The sequence below is a fragment of the Rousettus aegyptiacus genome, unplaced genomic scaffold, assembly GCF_014176215.1.
Source record: "Rousettus aegyptiacus isolate mRouAeg1 unplaced genomic scaffold, mRouAeg1.p scaffold_m13_p_8, whole genome shotgun sequence".
Lineage (NCBI taxonomy): Eukaryota > Metazoa > Chordata > Mammalia > Chiroptera > Pteropodidae > Rousettus > Rousettus aegyptiacus.
Window position 1 is genome coordinate 80,791,351 of NW_023416311.1, and position 19,190 is coordinate 80,810,540.

The following is a 19,190-nucleotide window of genomic DNA, read 5'->3' on the forward strand; positions in this document are numbered from 1 at the left end:
TAATTCTAGTCTACTATTAATTAATTAAAAAAAAAAAAGAAACCTACAAATAACATTTTATACCCCTGGAAGATAGATCAAAAATTACTTACCCCATACACCTGCAGCTAGAGACTTATTCTGATTTGGTTCTCTCTCATATTCAGGATTTAAAGACGGCTGAAAGAAAATTGGAATGGAAAGAATACAAAAAATGTTTAAATTGCTCACATTCTTTTAAATGTCATCTCAAAACCATACTGAAATACCTGATATAATCAACTCAACAATTAAAGGTTGATTATATTCATAAACCTTAATTTCAGCTTATTCTACTATTAACATGGTTACCATCTATTCTCACTCTTAGCCTAGGAAAACAAGGAAAGTGTCTTTACATATTCTCATCACCGGAGAAAAGGTGTCAATTACAAAACAACAACAACAGAGTAAACACAAGATGATATAGTCTGCATCAATCTGACAAATATCCCTTCTCAGTATAAATAAGGGCAAGAGTGGGAAAGAGGAAAATCGAACCATTCCAACTTTCATTATGTTTTCATTGTTGGGTGCTTTAGTTAACACACTCATTCTCAAATCAAAGTGCAACTTTTTATTTAACAAGTGATGCTCAGGATATTAAAAAGAAAACTGAGCTGAATATTAAATGTGTACTCTAAAGCTAATCTTAGATGTTTGCCCCCTAAAATCCTAAATTTCCAGTAATTATATCAATATTTTTCACATTACCTAGCTACACAGCCTGCACTAAAGGTGCTTAACATGTGTTGAATAAAATGAGTCCTAATACATTTTAATTATCCACAAAAGTGAATTATTAACTTTACTGACAGTACCATAAAGCCCCAAAGAGTATGCACACATACTAGTATGAATTCCTTGATATAAACTAAATAGAATTGAGAGGACTTTGGTGGAGGTTATACACTCTTTTCAATAATAAGTATAAGAACTTACAATACAGGTGTATATTACAGGTCTAGAATTGTAAAAGCTGACGTGCACCACCATGAAAGTGGAGTAGGGTATAATAGTAACAATAGCAGCAACTAGGTTTTATTGCGTGCTTGCTATGCGTCAGGCACTGTTTTAAGTGATTTACTTGTACTACTCATTTAACCCTCCCAACACTATGAAAGTATACTATTTATCATTACTGATCATAAAAATTCCACTTTATGGTATTAGCAAGTTGATAAAAATGGGCCACTGAAATGAAAAGACACAGTGATTTCAAGGTTATTTGATTATAGGACCTAAGAAAAATCTTTTGTTCTTCTCTTTCCCTTACAACTCCCCTGCCATAAATCTAATCAAAGTCTCTCACTTCCACTCTCCACCCTACCTACCAAACTAATTCCAAAAACATTATCTTATCACAGCTGTCCAGGTCAAGCCATCATTTTCTGAGCTATTGCCAATGCTTCCTAACTTAGTTTTCCTGTTCTCACTCACCCATTCAAGATCTAACAACTGGAATAAAATCAGCTCACATGACCGCACTCCAGAGGCTTCTGGCTGCATTTGTAGTTAAAAGTCCTACTCAATTAAAACCCTTTCCTACTCCTCTAACATGGTCTACTACTACTACTACTACTACTACTCTTTATCCATATTAGCCTAACTTTTATTCCTTAAACATGACAAGCTTACTCCCACTTTAGGGTATACACACTAGCTCTTTCCCTTCTTCCCCAGTCTTTAAAAAAGCTCATCAACTAAGTCCTAAATTAAATGACACTTCCCTAGAGAAACCTCTCCTTACTTCCAAAACCAAAGTAGCCATCCAGTCACTTCCTGCCCAAATTCTCTGCAAAGTACTAATTATTTTTTCTTTTTATTTTCTGAAAGTCCCCAACAGTACAGAAACTCATTAAGAGTAGGGACCTTGTCTATCTTATTCACCTATGTAATCTGAGGGCCAAGAACAATTAAACTCATATGAATGAAGAATGACATACACACAGAAATAAATTACCAGGAATGAGTCACAAGAAGAACCAGATAAATAAGATTGTACACTAGGTAATTTTTATGTAACTTGAGAAAGTGTTTAGATAAGCCATGTGGTGAGATTTACAAATAGGAAAAAAATTAAGAATATTCTGTCTCAGATTAATTCATATATTTTTAGCAGTGGAGTTAACAATCCTAATTGTATCTGACCTAGGTTAACTATCAGTGTGTCTTCCGTAACCACGAAAAAACTTTTGAATAAAATAGCCGAAACAAAAAGGAGCTATCCTAGGTTTAGCTTCAGAGTCAGATTAAAGTGTTATTTAAAAAAGATAATCTAAGTAAAATGTACTACTAAAATATTCTTTTCAAAAATTTGCAGCTTTTTAGAAATAATATTATGATACACTTGCAAATACGTCTCTAAACGCAGCCATTATTTTTAGGGGAGAGTGTTTAAATTTCTATAAGGAATAAAATGACATAAATTTATCAAAAATTTTAAAAGACACAGGAATACGTAGGAGGAGGGAGGGGAGGGTAAAGGATGGGGAGGGGTGAATTATGAACAAAAGCTTACAAAATGTAAGGAGTAAAAATAATTGGGCCTGTAAAGGGTGATCTCTGTTGAAAATGAATTGTCCTGATAAAACGTCATGAGCGCCTTGCTACTAAAATGGCACTTGCGGAAATCTCATTTGTAACTAAAATTACAAGAAAACTTACAAAATCCTCAGCCTCAAATTGTTTGCGTTCTCTCTTGTCATCTTTCCTCCCTGTTTCATTGTCAGGTATGTTGTTTTCATGTAGTCCTTGGCTTTTTCCAGAATGGAAAATACTGCTACGAGAACGGGAACTTCCACCATGGTATCCCCCTCGATGATTTATGTTCTCAGTACCATTTCTTCCATGTGTACGCCATCCATTTTTTTCTTTCCTTCCAAAGTTACCTTTTTTAGATAATGGCAAAGTATTACAAATTCAAAGAAAATGGTTCTGCTTAAAGACTGAATCACAATTAAAATATTCTAAAAGAAAAATCCTTAAATTCTATCACTCCTTAGCAAATTATACCTCCATTAGGACGTCCAATACCAGAATCAAAGCCATCTGAAGAGTTATGTCGTCGACGATTCACATCATAACGATTTTCTGTCCATGAAAAGTTTTCAGAATGCTTCTCAAAATTCAATGATGACTGAAACATTAAGAGCATGTAGGTAAACATACATTTACAAACTAAATATAATTTTAAAAACTAACAATACTCTGGTTTAATTTACTTTCAAGAATTTTCAATGGTTAAAAAGAACACTCTGTAGTCAGTTTCAATGTGTTTGGTGACTAGTAACTTATAAGATGGATTCTATCATTGGATTATTTTCTTCTACCTAATGAAAATAAGAGCATCATTCTGAAAGAGCTCAACAACTACATCTACTTACCCCAAAACTTTAAAGGTAAAATGCCTAAGGAAAACAAAGCAAAATAAAAGGTATTTCTCAACAAAATCTAACATTCTGTATCATACACTACTTGATTTAAATCAAATAGTTTGACATTTCCTTCAATATCAGAAAAGTACAGCAAATGAAGCTGCAGTGTTAAGTTCTCTAGATTTATTTCCAAACTCCTCTCACCCAAAAATGTTTTTAAAAATATATCAAAAGAATGCGTAAAATGTGTAAAAACTATTTTTAAAACTTATGTGTATAAAAAACCAACTATTTATAAAAGTTGGTTTTCCCTGATTATTAATCTGATAAAATCACAATCAAAACTTCGAACATTTTTTAATGCCCTGATCATTTCTCTGGGTTGTACTGGTTATAATTTCCTCTAGGACAAAGAAAAGAATTCCCCTGTTGCAATACCCCTGTGCAACTTATTGGTGCTGGTTCCCCAACTACCTCTGACCTCATCCTGTTTGCTATGCTTATAAGATAAACTCTTTGATCATCTCATATCTTCTGTCAGTATCCATGAAACATTAGCTTTAGCTTGATAAGGTTGCCAGTAAGTAGGATAAAAACCAAAACCCTAAACAGACCCTAACAATTTTAAGAATAAAAATGTGATGCTGACAAGAGTTAAAATTTTCTGGAGGAAAAAAAAAAAGACAAGCAGTCTCCTGGGTCAGATTACAGCACACGAGATGACACTGAAGGATCTGGCAGCAACTGTTCTTGTCCAAAGGTTAGGTAGAAACAGGGGTCTCTCACTGTTTAGCAGCCAATTGGCCAGGGGTAGGATTGAAACAAGGTATCCAAATGGTGCTTTGGTTGTTAATTTTCCTTTGAGCAAGAGAAGGAAAAGATGTTTTATCATGAAGATGGGGTCCCAGTTAAAAGGCAATAGGGTTGTGGTTGCTAAGTCAAGGGAACTCCAAAGCTGACATAAATAGTGTCAGTAATGAGGGCACAGAGTTTTGAAAAGACTGAAAATATTAGAACTCAATTTGTTAAGGCTGAGCTGCTGCTGCCTGCCCTAGAGTGAAAGTGTTCTGTGCCCTCTATACTTCCTCATCCCTTCTTTGCCCACTACACTGACCTCGGCTGCTTTAATGAAAAGATCAAGTATGTGGAACTTAAGGAAAAGGAAAGACAAACTTGTATACTTCTGTTGGACACAGGCATCCAAGTCACCACTGTTATCTATTCCTGAGGTAGGAAGACAGTACTACGCATAGGGGTAACAAAGTGAGGCAAAACCATGGCAATGTAATATACAGGGGCAGAAAAGACTGCAACCTGGGGTGTTTGCTGGATCCAGGAGGTACACAGAAGAGGTCACACCATTCCAAGGTTGAGGAGACAGAAGAAAAACAAAAAGCCTCCCAGCCACCCATGCAACCCCTAGAGCGGTAGTCTTCTTCACCACATTGCACTTTCCCACATTCCAAGCTAAAGAAAAAATTTATTTAGCCTCCTGAAAATTTAGATTGCAGATCCGATATGCAAGTACTACACTCCTTAACTTGTGTCCAAATAGTGGGAAAAGATGCTCTAATGTCTTAATTTGACTGACAGAGCTTGAAGAAGATTTAGCGGTTAAGAAAGGGAAATTAAAGGGATCCTGTAGGTGAGGCTTTTGGGCCAATCCTATGTACTGTTGTGTTTTACAATTGCATTAGTATTGTTACATGCTTGTACTGAAAATGCTCAAGATTCTCCTATCAGGGAATACAAGTTGACAGGTGAGTCCCATACCATCCCCTTCCAGATGGTCTAGCAAAACAGTATAGGGTCCCAGAATAAAAGAAATCAAGAGATGTACTTAAAGATTTGATAGCTACTGGAAAATACAGAAGCTATCCCTCAGTATAGCAGTGCCATCTGCCTGATAAATGTACCAAGTACATTACTTTTTTAAAAGGAATGTGGCTCTTGCCCTTCCACTGAGCTCTTATCAAAAGTGAACTCAAACTAAAAACCAAAAAAAAACCCACTAGGGCTCTTGATCAACTGGAAACAGTGTGTTCAAGGGTGCAGCAGGCCTGATCCTAGGGACATTTCAGTTCTGCATGAAGAAATGGCAACTACCCTTTGAGGTTAACCTTTTCTCCTCCCTGCCATCTGTAACAAACTGCTGCTTCAATAAGGTTCTCAAATCACAGAAATTTCCCTAAATGTCTGGGCCTTGTTTGCTGATGGTTCAATTAAGTTAAAAGATAGTAATGTACAATGAGTGCCAACTGCCATCCAGCTCCCAATAACTGAAAAAACAAATGGGTAAGTGCCGGTCTACACAATGAGGAAATATGAAAGCTGTGACCCTTGCCTTAGATACCATTCATAAGGACTAAACATTTTCTGTTTTTCTGACTCAGGCTGTTGTCAATGGCCTAGACAACCTGTCACCTGAAAAACTACAGACTAGCAGATTAAAGGACTTTTGTTTTTCTAATGAGGAAGCCACCACTGCATGCCAGTTGTGACTCCTGCCAAGTCTGGTCCATTTGTCTCACTGTGAGGAAGGCCATATTATACAAGGGAAACTATATCAAACCTGTGACCACTTCTTGGGGCAATCAATAGTGTATCATCACTGCTGAAAACTTTTTAGGTTACCGTGTTGCTATTGCAATCTGATCTGCTCCCTCTCGTCACATTCTTATGACCCTTAAAATAAATACATGTCATGTTTTTGGCATTCCAGATCACTAACAGTCCAATAACAGTACATCTTTTGTCAAAAGAGCTATCCTGCGATGGACAAATATTCAAAGTACTCAATGGACATTCCATACTCCCTACTATCCACAGGAACCAGTACTGTGTCAAGCATTCAAACAATCTCCTCAAAATTCAACTCAGAACAATCTACAACTCTATGTCCCTCACCTCTTCGAACACCTCAGTGAAACAGTTTTTGGTCATTGAATGCATCATAGCCAAAAAGATATAATCTCCTCAGCCACTTCCTGGGTAGTAATGAAGATGAAAGAAGTAAAGAGATGAGAGATTATATGGGCCTATTTTAAAAATTAAGGATTCTGCCTTGAATATCCCTGGACCTGGTATTTCTTTCTCCTAAAAGCAAATGCAGGCCAGACCTATCCTCAGGGTGATGGCATGGACAAAAAAGAACCTAAGGAATTCAGACAGTCTGATTTGGCCTGAGCTCTTTTGTCGAACTGACACAGTCCTAGATCTGCAGACCATGAACATTTGCTTTAGTGCACTGCTAAGTCCCCCTACAAGTGTTCAACATGGACCAAAGTGAGGGCTATAAAGGTCTCTGTGTATTAGGTAAAATTACCCTTGTTCCATTCACACCCAACTCCTAGGGATAAAATTTCTGGGTGCAACTAGGGGATTTTTCTTTTTAAGTGAAATCAGAGCTATTGGATAGGACACACAGATCTCATGGCTGTAGAGGGAGTGCAAACATCCCACCACCCTAAGAGGGAATTTCTTTGACCCCAGGGAGAAAGAACAACAACTAATGTTCTCCCTAACTCCTAGAACCAGTACCACTGCCTGAATCAAACAGCAGCAGTGGAGAACACTCTGACCCACTGCGAGATCTGTTATCCCCATATATATGCTTTGAAATCAGAAATGTTCATGTGGCCATCAAGAGTCCTTAACTATTCTGCTGTGGCTAATGTCAATAGAGCATAAATGCATAAAAACAATCAAACCAGCACAACCCTGTTCCGTTTGGCTTATAAAAATGCATATGATTCTCCTAACACCTGAATGGTCTTAGGATATGCTATATATGGCAACTGAGGTTGCAACTAATGGTGATAATGTCCACATTTTTTAACCAAACTAATGTAATAGTAATCCAAATCAAGTTTAACAACAAATCCCAAACTGAAGTGATCTTGTCTCTTTCAGGTGGTATGTTTGTATGTGGTGGAAAATAAGCTACAGAATGTATTTTATTGAGGATGAGGGTTGCTTTTTGGTCCCCCTATTACCCCTGTAATTACTGGTAATAACACCAAAACTGAGGTCAGTTTAAACTCTTAATGGATAATAGAGTGGCCTTACACCATATACTGGCTAGCTGGGGAAAAAAAAATCATCTCCTGGTTCCCTCTAAAACTTACTTACAGTTGGCTGAATCCTGGCCTCACCCTGATGCTTGGGTTGGGTTGTTGACAGCAATCTTAATAAAATATTATTTATAAAGAGAAATCAAATGGATTTGGTCCTAGCAATAATATGGTCATGAGAAAATTAAAGTTTGGTCAAAAACATTTAGGGCTGATGATGGGTAGACTATTGGGACAGACAATCCACCACAGGCCCTTTTTAAAAAACAAACAAACAAACAAAAAAAAAACCCAAACATGCTTGTATATCAAGAATGCAAGGCCTTGAGTGCTACTTGTACGGCCCATTTCTAACGGTTATGTTTGCAGCAAGCAACATTAAGGAACAGTAACATTCTTCTCTGGGACAAAGTACAGGCTCATCATAAATGTGGTAGAGTCCCCACTCAGTGCAAGGGTAGCATCTACCTAGGCCCCTCCATGTCAATTCCCAAATGTTTTAGGGTGCATGAATAACCAGTTCCAACACCATGTTAATGTTGGTTGCTGTGTCATCATGAGTAATAAAGTTCTCAGTCTCTGATCCAGGAATCTCATGTCTTCTACCAGCATCCATGAAACAGTAACAGACTGGCATATTAGCTTGCAAGTAGGATGAAATCTAGACCCTTCGCAGACTAACATAAAACCAGCAGAATAAAATATGAATAAGAAATACAAGTAAAAGAACTGAAAAGGTAGACAGAAAACTGACAGTATTTATGAACAAATGACTGTATTTCAAAAAATCCAAAAGACATTACAGATTAAGAATTAAGGTTGCTAGATATCATACTACAAGATACGATATATCCGCAACAAAGATTTAAAGCTTTTTAAAATAGCAACAGGTACTATAATGCCTCTAAGCACATCTAGTGAAATACATACGAGACAGAAAAATCCTATGTAACTGTATTTAGACATTAAGGATGCTATAAACACACACGTATGTATGTGTATATTTCCTAAACCAGTTTGAAAAGAAAGGCAACCTAAAACAAAGGATGTAAACAGGGAATTCAGAGATATGTAATTCAATGCCTAAGAAACAGTGAAAATGCATTTTATAACAAAGATTAGCAAAAATTGTAACTGATAATGTGACTAAATTTTGCCAAGAGTATAAAGAGAATAGTTATATGTATTATACAGAAGTATACCTCAGTATATCACATGGAAGATTTTGGCAGTATCTAATTAAGTCTCAGAAATTTTTATAACTACCGGTTAGAGATGTGCTATTTGAAGTTTGGTCCACAAACAGAATCAACATCTCTCTGAAAAGTGTTAAAATGAGGGCTGCACTGAGACCTACTGAAATCAGAATCTGTATTTTTAACAAAACCCTCAGGTTATTTTACTATGGTTAAAGTTTGAGGAGCAATGGCCTAGAAAATTTTTATCCATGTGTATAAAGAGATATTACAAGAGTATTCAATGCAGTACTCTATGTAATAGTCAAAAGTTATAAACAATCTAAACTTAAATAGATAAAAAGTGGTATAGAGGCATGATGCAGTTTTAAGATGAGAAGATTAAATCTGTAGATACCAACATAGAAAAAAAAATCTCAAAGAGAGTGAATGTAAAAGCCAGATACAGACATATAAATGATCATTTACATAAATTTTTTAAACACAGAGAATACTACTGACATTCACATATGTAATAATATAAGAACATGTACTAAGACTACCTCTTGTGAAAAAATGAACACCAAAAAAAAAGGACTGTGAAGATGTAAACAGTGGACTTCAACTGTATACATAATGTTTTATTTCCAAGAGATAAAGCTAATATGGCAAAATATTGATATGATTATCACTGGTTATTAATAATGTTCATTTCATTTTCTCTATTCTTTGTATGTTTAAATACTAAATACTAGTGAATACTTAAATATTTCTACATTTTTAAAGAATTATCAAAATGGACAAGCTATAGGAAAATATGTGCTATATGGAAAACAAATCCCTCAAAGTGAAGAGTTATTACAAATCACTAAGAAACAGATTACATGAACAAGCAGTTTTTAGAAACTTTCCCTTACACAAAAATATGCTCAACCATAATTTAAAAATGTAACTCAAAATAATAAAGTACCATTTTTTCATCCAATTTCAAAGATTAAAAAATGTGAAAACACCCAAACTGAAAAAACTAGACCCCCATAAGACTTTGATGGGAGTATAAATTGGTGCAACTTTTTTGGAGAGCAATTAGGCACTGTCTACCAAAATGTACAAACCTGGTGATCCGCTGATTCTATTGCTAGGAATTTATCCCACAAATATATTCAAGAAATACTCAGACATTCCTGTAACTTAGTCCATTAATAGGTAACCAAATTATTCATGTAGATCAACTCAACTCAATAAAAGATTATATAGCCTGTAAAAAATTACATCCCTATGACAGTAAAGATGCCTACTTTGAAAGGCGGCGAGGGCGGGGGGGAGGGGAGCAACTTCATTTTTTTATCCAAAACAGGATAAAAATATATTCTGGTGTAAGCATAAAAGTATCCTAGTATTTCACTTCAGAAAATGTCTACTATCTAGTAATCAAGAAATGAAAATTAACTAAACTGGTATGTTTTAAAGTCAGGCACATATGGATTCCTATCCTAGCTCTAGCACTTTGGGAAATGTTTCTCATCTCTCTCAACCTCTATTCCCTAATCTATAAATTGGGACAAAAAAAACAAGAGTATCTACCTCATGATTTTTATTAGCCTTCATAGTGTTTTACATAGTGACTGGAATGTAGTAATGCCTCAAAAAACATTAGATAATGAGCAAGGAAAAGACCATCTCTATCCTTTTCCCTCTTACACATTTCACAGGATTCCCTAGAATATCTGACTGAGTCAGTAACAAAAAACTCTACACAGTAAACAAAGTTTCAAAAAATTCTGCTACTAGTCTGGCTGAATTTCTTGATCTTCTCTTGGTCTAAAGTTTAAATAGTATACACATTTTCCATGTAGGCTGATACTGCTTACACTACTGAATGAAAAATTTTGGTACAATATTTTTTAAATATTGCCATGAAAGAATCAATAAAGCACTACTGCTACAATCTAGCCATAAATATAACTACAGAATACTGAATACAAATACAGAAATTTGTTTACTGTAGAATCTTATAACATTATTATTTTTGTTTAAAAATAAAAATTCCCCTGCTTTGTTTCTATTTCTTACCACTTTTTACTTTTAATACTGCACTCCTGAGATACTCCTTCTTCAAGAAATTGCTACTATGAAAGACTATCTTAGCCTGATTTATGGTAATCACTTTATCATACTTCCTACGGTAAGATAACGGGAAGCAGCACCTGTAGCAAGGGGTATCTAGAAAGTTATCTAAATTTGTCCGTGTCTAGAACCATTTCAGCTTAGTATTTCTTCGATAATAAAATCATTACTTTTCAAAGTGCAAGTCAGGACCTATCTAGTAAAGGATGATAAATGATTAGCAATTTATAATTTTTAATGGAATAAAACAAGATCAAAAGACCACAAGAGAAAATATTAGTGGATCATAGATATATGACTTTAATTATATCTATGTATATAGAAAAACATGTAAAAATTTACTTAATACTGGGTCCCAATAAGCATTTCAAAAGCTCTATGCCACAGACATATAATCAATGCAGTTTAAAATTTCACCACATGATGGGGCTAAACTTCTATATACCTCAGAAAACAGAAGTACAGTTCTTAAAAATATTGTTACCCTTAATTCAAGTCCTCGTATCATCCCTTCGAACAATTAATAAATAAAAGACTTTCATTAAGTCGAAATGGAGAATGTAACAGTAATTATTATCTGCTCCACTTAAATCATCATAAGATTTAAAAGGCTCTGGCAGAAAATAAGAGGTTGATTACAAATGAGAATCCATAAATAGTGATTTTGAGATGAAAGGACAAGACAGAAGGTATAAGAAGTCATATAGTTAAAAATAAATTTTTAAAGTCATTACTAGAAGTATGTGTTTATTGAAACTAAGTGAAATATAAGGAAATGGTTTCAAATACTGCTAGTTAGGAGCTCAAATTGGTATCATTTTCTGGAGATATTTAGAAAAGATAATAATTATTGAGAATTTTGAATAGGCAATCCCAATTCTCACAACCATCATCATCCATGAGGGTCAATATTCAGATGAAGAGTCGGGTTCTGGAATGCAATAAGGATTTCACCACATAACAACAGATAATCTTCAACCTCAGATTAACATTTGAACGAAGAATTATTCTCAAGCTTTTTAATGTTTTGTAACTAACTTTTCAAGGTACTAGTAACTTATTAATCTGCTTCAAAATAAAAATAAATCTTATACTTATTTCAGAGAAAATGAATAAAAGAGAAAAAGGAAATAAAGGGGGAAGGGAATAGGAAATTCATTTGCATCCAGGCTTTGAAGTAAGCCTAGAAAAAAATAGACCCACTAAAAGGATAGAAATGAGAGCAAGCAAGAAGTAGAGAATAAGAAATCATATTCCAGAGAACTACACATAGGAGAAAAAGGGGCAGAGAGTCTTTTGTAACTAAGAAGTGATCCCTGGAGCTTAATCGGTAGAAGTTTCCATTCCCTAACAAATCCAAATCCCATTTTATAGTCTATGAAATAGAATGTTTAATTATTTTACAGACTGTCAAAAGTGAGTTATATGGAAGGAGTAAAGAAAAGAAAATCGATTCTGGATTCTAATCTAGGCTTACACTAATCACATGACAACAGGCAAAGCCAATTAACCTTCAAGACTATCTATATAAAACAAGGTCAGTTTAATGATCATTAAAATCCATCTTCAAACATTAAAATTCTATTGTTTAGGAGAATTCTGTCCCTCTAATACAGCTTTTTCAACACAGTAAGGGCCAAATTTATTACGATCAATAATTTATTTATTAAAAGGAAACAACTTTCAAAATTATTAAATTGTTCCCATAAGTTATTTTTAATAAACTGTTTTATATATAAAACTTCCTGTACCTAGTAGAGCTTGATTAATAGGCAAGTAGATGATCAAGACCCACTCCTGATTCCTTTAGCATTAAAAGAAAAAAAGTGGAAGACAGCTATTAAGCCAAGTAGATTGACTGTAACCAATTCCAAGGTCCCTCTTAGCAAACCTTATAAGTGGATGAAAATTTCGATGCCTAGCAAGTCTTATATAAACTATTCTGTTTTGGTATTTAAGTAAAATTAACATTTCTTAAATTAGTAAATTCTGATATGTAACAATGATGCAAAGTCTTCACCACTCCTAAAATTTCAGTTATGTGTCATGCAAAGTTTTACTTATATCAAAAAGTCTTCCGGTTATATAAAAAGACTTCAAAAGCCTCCAAATATTTAAAACATTATCAATTTGAAAGTAAGTAGGAAAGTAAGGCAAGTTATCAGAAAAATATAGAAAAAGGTAGGATAAAAAAAAAAGCAATGTTCAATGTATCTAACTGTTTTGAAATAAAATATGTGGACCTTTAATTAGTACAAAAGTCAACTCCGGAGTAAATGATTTCATATGTTGATGGTATATTCAAAACTTGACTTTTTAACCAATAGGCTAAATATAAACTAACTTAGATGATAATACAAAAAGTGTTTTTCTGCAAAAATATTAAGCCTTTACATTTTAACTACATTTGTGTAGAATGTGACAAAAGAGTGGCTGAGAGAAAGGCAAAAAGAGAAAGATGCAAGAAAGAGTACCTTTGTTGATGATGGTGGTGTGGGAAAATTAAGCCAGGCTGGAGCAAAGTCATGCTGCGCCATTTAGGTCCAGTCGCTCCGACTCAATGAAACAAGGCTTCAACACCTCATGGCAAGTCCCTGTCATATAAAAATGGAAGGAATTAGATCTGTAGCTCCTGGCCAAAATGATCTTTCTCATTCTGTTTCGCCTTTAAATTATAATTATCTTACTACTTTAAGATTCCATTTACAATTCTTTTAAAAAAGCAAAAATAGTGACAGAAAATAGACCAGTGAAGTGGGTAGAGCACCTGGGGGGAGGGGGGAGCTACAAAAGGAAGTAAGAAGTTTTAGAGGTAATGGTGATTCTGGTGATGGTTATATAAATGTACACATTTGTCTGAACTCAAATTGTACACTTAAAACTAATTTTATTGTAAATAAAGTATATCTCAATAAAGTTTTTTTAAAAAATTACACTGGTCTTACGAAGACATCAACTGCCTCCTAATATCATACGACAGAATGGACAGAGCACCATCTATGATGTACACTTGTTCCTACCCCAATATGGAATCTGAAATTTGATCTAACTACCAATTTGGAGAAAATTCACCAAAAAGAAAAAAAAAGTTGAAGGACCTCTGAGGGAAATAATCTTTCAAATCCAGATCAGAGGATATTCTACAGGTCAAATGATCTGGTTTCTTCAACAAATAAATGATTTTAAATAGGCAAATCATTAAATACAACATGTATACCATAAACAGATCTTCAACTCTTAAAAAAAATGAAAATTATTAAATCAAAAATCTGAACATAAATTGAATGTTAAACATTAAGATATTAATCATTTTAGATGTGATAATGGTTAGTGTTATGATGGTATATAAAAGAAACATGTTAAAGTCTTTAATTACAATCACATTGATATATCTGGAATTTGCTTTACAACAAACCAGGAAATACTGAATAGGTTTATAGTTGAAACAAGGTTATTGGTATTTTATATATGTGTGCACGAGAAGTATATACTCTTCTATTTACATGTATGGTTCAAATTTTCCAAAAGGGTTTTTTTTTTCCATTAATATTATGACCATCACAATCGGTCTCTTAAGTATTTTAGAAACTACTGCTCTTCTGAATTCTCAATTTAACATTTTGGGAGCCTCTCTCAATTGCATCAATATAAGTATCAAGTTGCCAGCCCAATCCAAACATATCAAATTCAGTTTTTTTAAAATAAGGCTGAAGCCAACTGGACAAACAACTGTACTCACGTCAATATAGAGCTTAGACTATTAGTCAATGAAGAAATCCAATTTTCTGAACATCAAAATGTCTGTTTCCTAGTAACAAATGTTTTATATTTATAACTGCATAATCATCTCAACAGTGGAAATATTTTTAAAAATCAATATACCATTGTTAATCTTCCTTTTTTAAGTCTCCTAAGTACTATGTCCATATTTCTTAAAGCCATACCAATTTCCTAAAATATTTAAAAAATTCTTAAAACATTACATAAATATTCTACTTCTACTATCCCAAATTGTGTTGATCTATTATAAAAGAAAGATTAAGAGTGAGAGTGACCAGATACAAGAAATAGATACAACTAGTTAACTCACTATGGTAATGAAAAGGTTTGCTAAATGTTCATCTGAGCTGGGAATAGAAAAACACTGATACAATCAAAAAACCTGACACAAATTTCCAAGAAAACACTTATGAGATAAATGCAAGGTTTTAAGAGTACCTAATCAAAATGAACTGAGCTCTAATTCTACCATCTTATATTACATTAAGTCTTCTGAAATAAAAGTGAAATGTGAAGTGTTTTATGATGTATAAAGGATTATCTATTTTAACCGGAAGCTACAACAATACTAAACTGCTTTGTGATGTTTGTGATGTTACTTTTCCAACAATTTTTTGAAACTCTTAAATTTATATTCCAATAATTCAATGGGAATTTAAAATTACTTTTATAGCCTGTACCACGTGAAAATTCACAAGGAACTCCAGAGGACTTAAATTAACCAATAATTAATTTAAAGCTTATTTTAAACAGGGTCTCCTCCAAAATGATTGTTAAGCGAGATGTTATATGCACTAAAAACTATCCCTGAGAGGCAAACCACTATCATCATCTGTTCATTTCTGTTATGTCTTTGTGAATTTTAATTTAAATCTAGTTTTTAAATAAAATATGAGTAGCTAATGGCAGACAGAAGTTTTCATGTTCTGAAAAAAGGTAAGGAGCAAATACTAGTTAGTATTATGGCATTTACACAAGTATGTGAAGGGATCAGGATATGCTACACCAAAATATGCTGCTACTTTGACCTAAGAACAGTTTTGAGCTGAAGGGATGAGTTCCTGAAACCTCTTAGCTACCTAAAAGCACAGCCTCCCAAAATAATTTATCAATCCCCTAACCTGGAACATCTTCTTCTGGAAGACCAACAAACAAAAAACCAGTACATCACCCAGACACTGCCACAAACTATCATTTCTCCCATCATTCTCCTATAGGCCCATCTACCAATCTTTCCAAAAAGTCATTTGCTTTTCCATTAAATTTGTTTCCTCTCTTCCCTTTCCCATAAGAAGTATAGAGATATCTTATTCTAACCATCTCCAAGATACTCATCTCTGCATACTCCTGCATGTGAGCACATGCTAATAATAAACCTGTTTTCTCTTGTTAATCTGTCTTTAGTCTAATTTACAGGGCCCTAGCCAGAAAACCTAGGAAAAGGAGAAAGAAATTTTACTCCCCTAAATGTGTAAAGGCAAATTAAAGTTTCAAAGGCTCCACTCTGTTTTCTTAAGTGCTCTTTGTGCCATCCTATTTCATTCTATTGTCCTTTCCCTGAATGTTATGGGCCAAATTATGTGATTCCCCACATCTCCAAATTCATATATTGAAGTTGTAACTTACTTCAGAATGTAACCATATTTGGAGATAAAGCCTTTGAAAAGATGATTAAGTTAAAGGACGCTGATGGGTTCTATCTGTACTTTGTATCAATGGAGAAAATTTGGACACACTGACAGATACCAGTTTCACAGCACAGAGAAAAGACTGTGTAGAAGCAGCAAGAGGGTGGCCATCTATAAGTCAAGGAGGGAGGTCACTGAGGAAACAAACCCTGCCTGCACTGCATTAAGATCTTGGACTTCTTTCCAGCTTCCAAAACTATAATAAAGTGAATTTAAGCCACCCAATTTATGACATTTTGCTGTGGCAACCCTCACAAACTAATATAAGTACCAACATTACAAATACACTAATTAAAAATGTTTATGTATTTCCTTTATACATGTATTAACTGGTACATACAGAGAATTACCACCAAAAAAACAGAGGAAGGGAAGTGCAAGTCAGCAGTCCTATTAATACCCCAGGGATTCAAGCATATTAGGAATCTTCTACCAGATTACATAAAGGATTAAGATTCAAATGCTGACATTATGAAAACCCTAATTTCTCATCTCACCCAATTTACAACCTGTTCATGAATCTATGCCCAAAGTCTGAACCATCAAGAATAAAAATTCCCCAGGGGAAAATTGGTTTCTTAAAAAATCTAATTCTGTACATTTTTAAGTGTACAAGGCTGACCATTAAAAAAAAAAAATCACTCATTTAAAAGACCAAAATACAGTTCTTCTAACTGAAGAATAATATGCTTTGGCAAAAGGACACAAATAAATGGGATTTATCTTATTTCTTCTAATATTTTACTTCTGAACCCACCAAATTTGTGCCAAATGTTTTCAATGAAAACTTACTCAAATTGATTTCATCAGAATGAGCATCAAACTTACTATCTTTGCCATAGTTTCCTTCAGAAACACCCCCAAATCAACCAATGGCTAAAGTACTCTAACTAGATGCTGAGCAATAAATTTTAAAACAGAACATGGACTTGAGTCCAACACAACTGGATTCAAATCACCTCAATCCATTATTGGGCTGGATGATTTTGGCAAGTTAACAGTCTCAGCTTCTTCTCTTCATTAAAATTGATGTAACTACTACTTACCTTGCAAGATTCAACTGGAAAACTTTAGGCTATAAAGACAAATTACCCTTTACTACCAGACTATCTACATCCAAACCCTTAAATATGGTTAAGTTTTCAAACATATAGTCAAACTGCTAACATTCCTTCATTAAGAACCAAAATATGACTTTTCAAATTCATCCTTAGTTTTCTTTATATTTTATAGTAAAACTGTGAAATACTCCTTTACTATAAGCTTATTAGTTTAATATATTAACAAATTTCATTTAAAACGTTGGTCTTCTTCCTAATTCAGGGCTAAAGCCATTAAATAGGGCAGAGCAATGAAGCCAAAGTGTCCAGACTAGGTGTTAGAGCCAAGTATGCATGAGAGGGTATCAACACATGGGAATAGCCCGGGACACATCAGCATCAAAACAGGGTGAGAAAGAGCACCCATGCAGAAGGACAGCCAGGGATGGGGCACTGAGCCCAAAAGAACAAGAAAGGCATCCATACTGAGAGAAGGAAGCAGATGTAATAGGGAGTCAAGAGACTAAGCAGAGAAAGATGTCCACATGGGGGAAGTGACAGCAGCTACAAAAGATTAGTTTTACACACACACACACACACACACACACACACACACACACGAGAAATGATCAAATAAATATATTTAGAATAATGGAAGCTACATTTCATAACCTTAAAGAAGGCAGTAACTAATAACGGGAAGAGTAAAAAGTAGAGTAAATGCTGTGTGTGGTATTGTCTTGTGTCACTATGATTAGTGATTCAAAATCATATGTTAACAGTATTTATACTAATGTTCATCTATAACAAAGGTAAGTATTTCTATTTACATATATATATTTCCCTCCACCCCCAGATCTATGCACTGGAAGGCCTGAGCACAATAACACTCCAATAGCAACGAGCATATTAGACAATCTAGGTCTTGGCTGCTAAAAACCATATTCCATTAAAAGAAACCAGTTTTGAGAAACGGCTGGTTCCAGGGTTGGGAAAAGATGACAAATTAAGCCTGATTTATTCTGTTGTAGCAAAAAGCAAGCAAGTGTCCAAATAATGACTAGAGAATATCTAAAGGACACAAATGATTTTGAATGAGCCTTAAAAAAATGAGAAGAGACAAGTGAAGGACATCAACAAAAATTATGAAATAGAGAATTCAAAAAGCCTACCCTGCCCCTCCACAGAAATGCCAAAATACCAAGGCAAAATCTATAAAAACACTGTCAGAACTCTGAAAAAGTCAAAAGTGTATAGCCATCAAGCAAACAAAAACTTGAAAAAATGATAGAGAAGCTTTGTGGAATTTTTACTTGCCCATCACCCCTCCCTTGCACAGTTGAAGTCTTTAAGACCCAGGGTGGGACTCTGATCTCTAGTTTTAGAGTGAGCAGAGTAGACTTTATTCTCACGGAATTATAGGAATTATGTTTGTCTGTGTAAACCTGTCTGTGGCTACCTCAGTAATAACAAGAGGCACTTACCTTTGATTTTCCTAACATGGAAAGAAAAGCTGCTATGCAGAGGGCATTCACCCAAACCTTGTAAGGCATGAACAACCCCCCGTCTGAGACAAAAGTTCACAAACGTTTAAACAGCACACCCAAGGCCTGGGAGGAAAGGTTAAGAGAGAATTACTTTGGGAAATTTCTTCATTGCAAAGAACTCCCTTATACTGGGAAACTTAGAAAACCACACAAATGCCCAAGGTTAAGATGCATGCTCAGGGGAAGAAAAAAAACACACACTTGTGAGGACCCTAAGCTTTCACCCCTGGCTGATCTTTTAGGTTCGGCACAAGCAAGATGTGAAGACTAAGACAGTTATAAATGTTTAGCTAACTAAACATTAAAGAAATGCCCCAAAACACACTCAGTAGGCAAAGACTGAGAGAGTTCTTATTTTTTTTCCC

At 34.6% G+C, this 19,190-nt stretch overlaps 1 protein-coding gene across 6 annotated transcripts in view; it reads right to left on the reverse strand.

Moving 5' to 3' along the window:
- GPBP1 (GC-rich promoter binding protein 1) overlaps positions 1–19,190 on the reverse strand; it is a 69,598-nt gene that overhangs the window by 21,224 nt on the left and 29,184 nt on the right. For 4 of the 6 annotated variants that reach the window (XM_016160462.2, XM_016160463.2, XM_016160464.2 and 1 more), the window contains exons 3-6: positions 13,245–13,364; positions 3,034–3,157; positions 2,686–2,909; positions 93–159 (exon numbers count right to left, since the gene is read on the reverse strand). In XM_016160462.2, coding sequence (XP_016015948.1) covers positions 93–159; positions 2,686–2,909; positions 3,034–3,157; positions 13,245–13,307 — 478 coding nt within the window. In that variant the 5' untranslated portion in view covers positions 13,308–13,364. Of the gene's footprint in view, positions 1–92; positions 160–2,685; positions 2,910–3,033; positions 3,158–13,244; positions 13,365–19,190 lie in introns of those variants that run through there. The other 2 variants (XM_036226303.1, XM_036226304.1) reach the window with 2 other exon arrangements.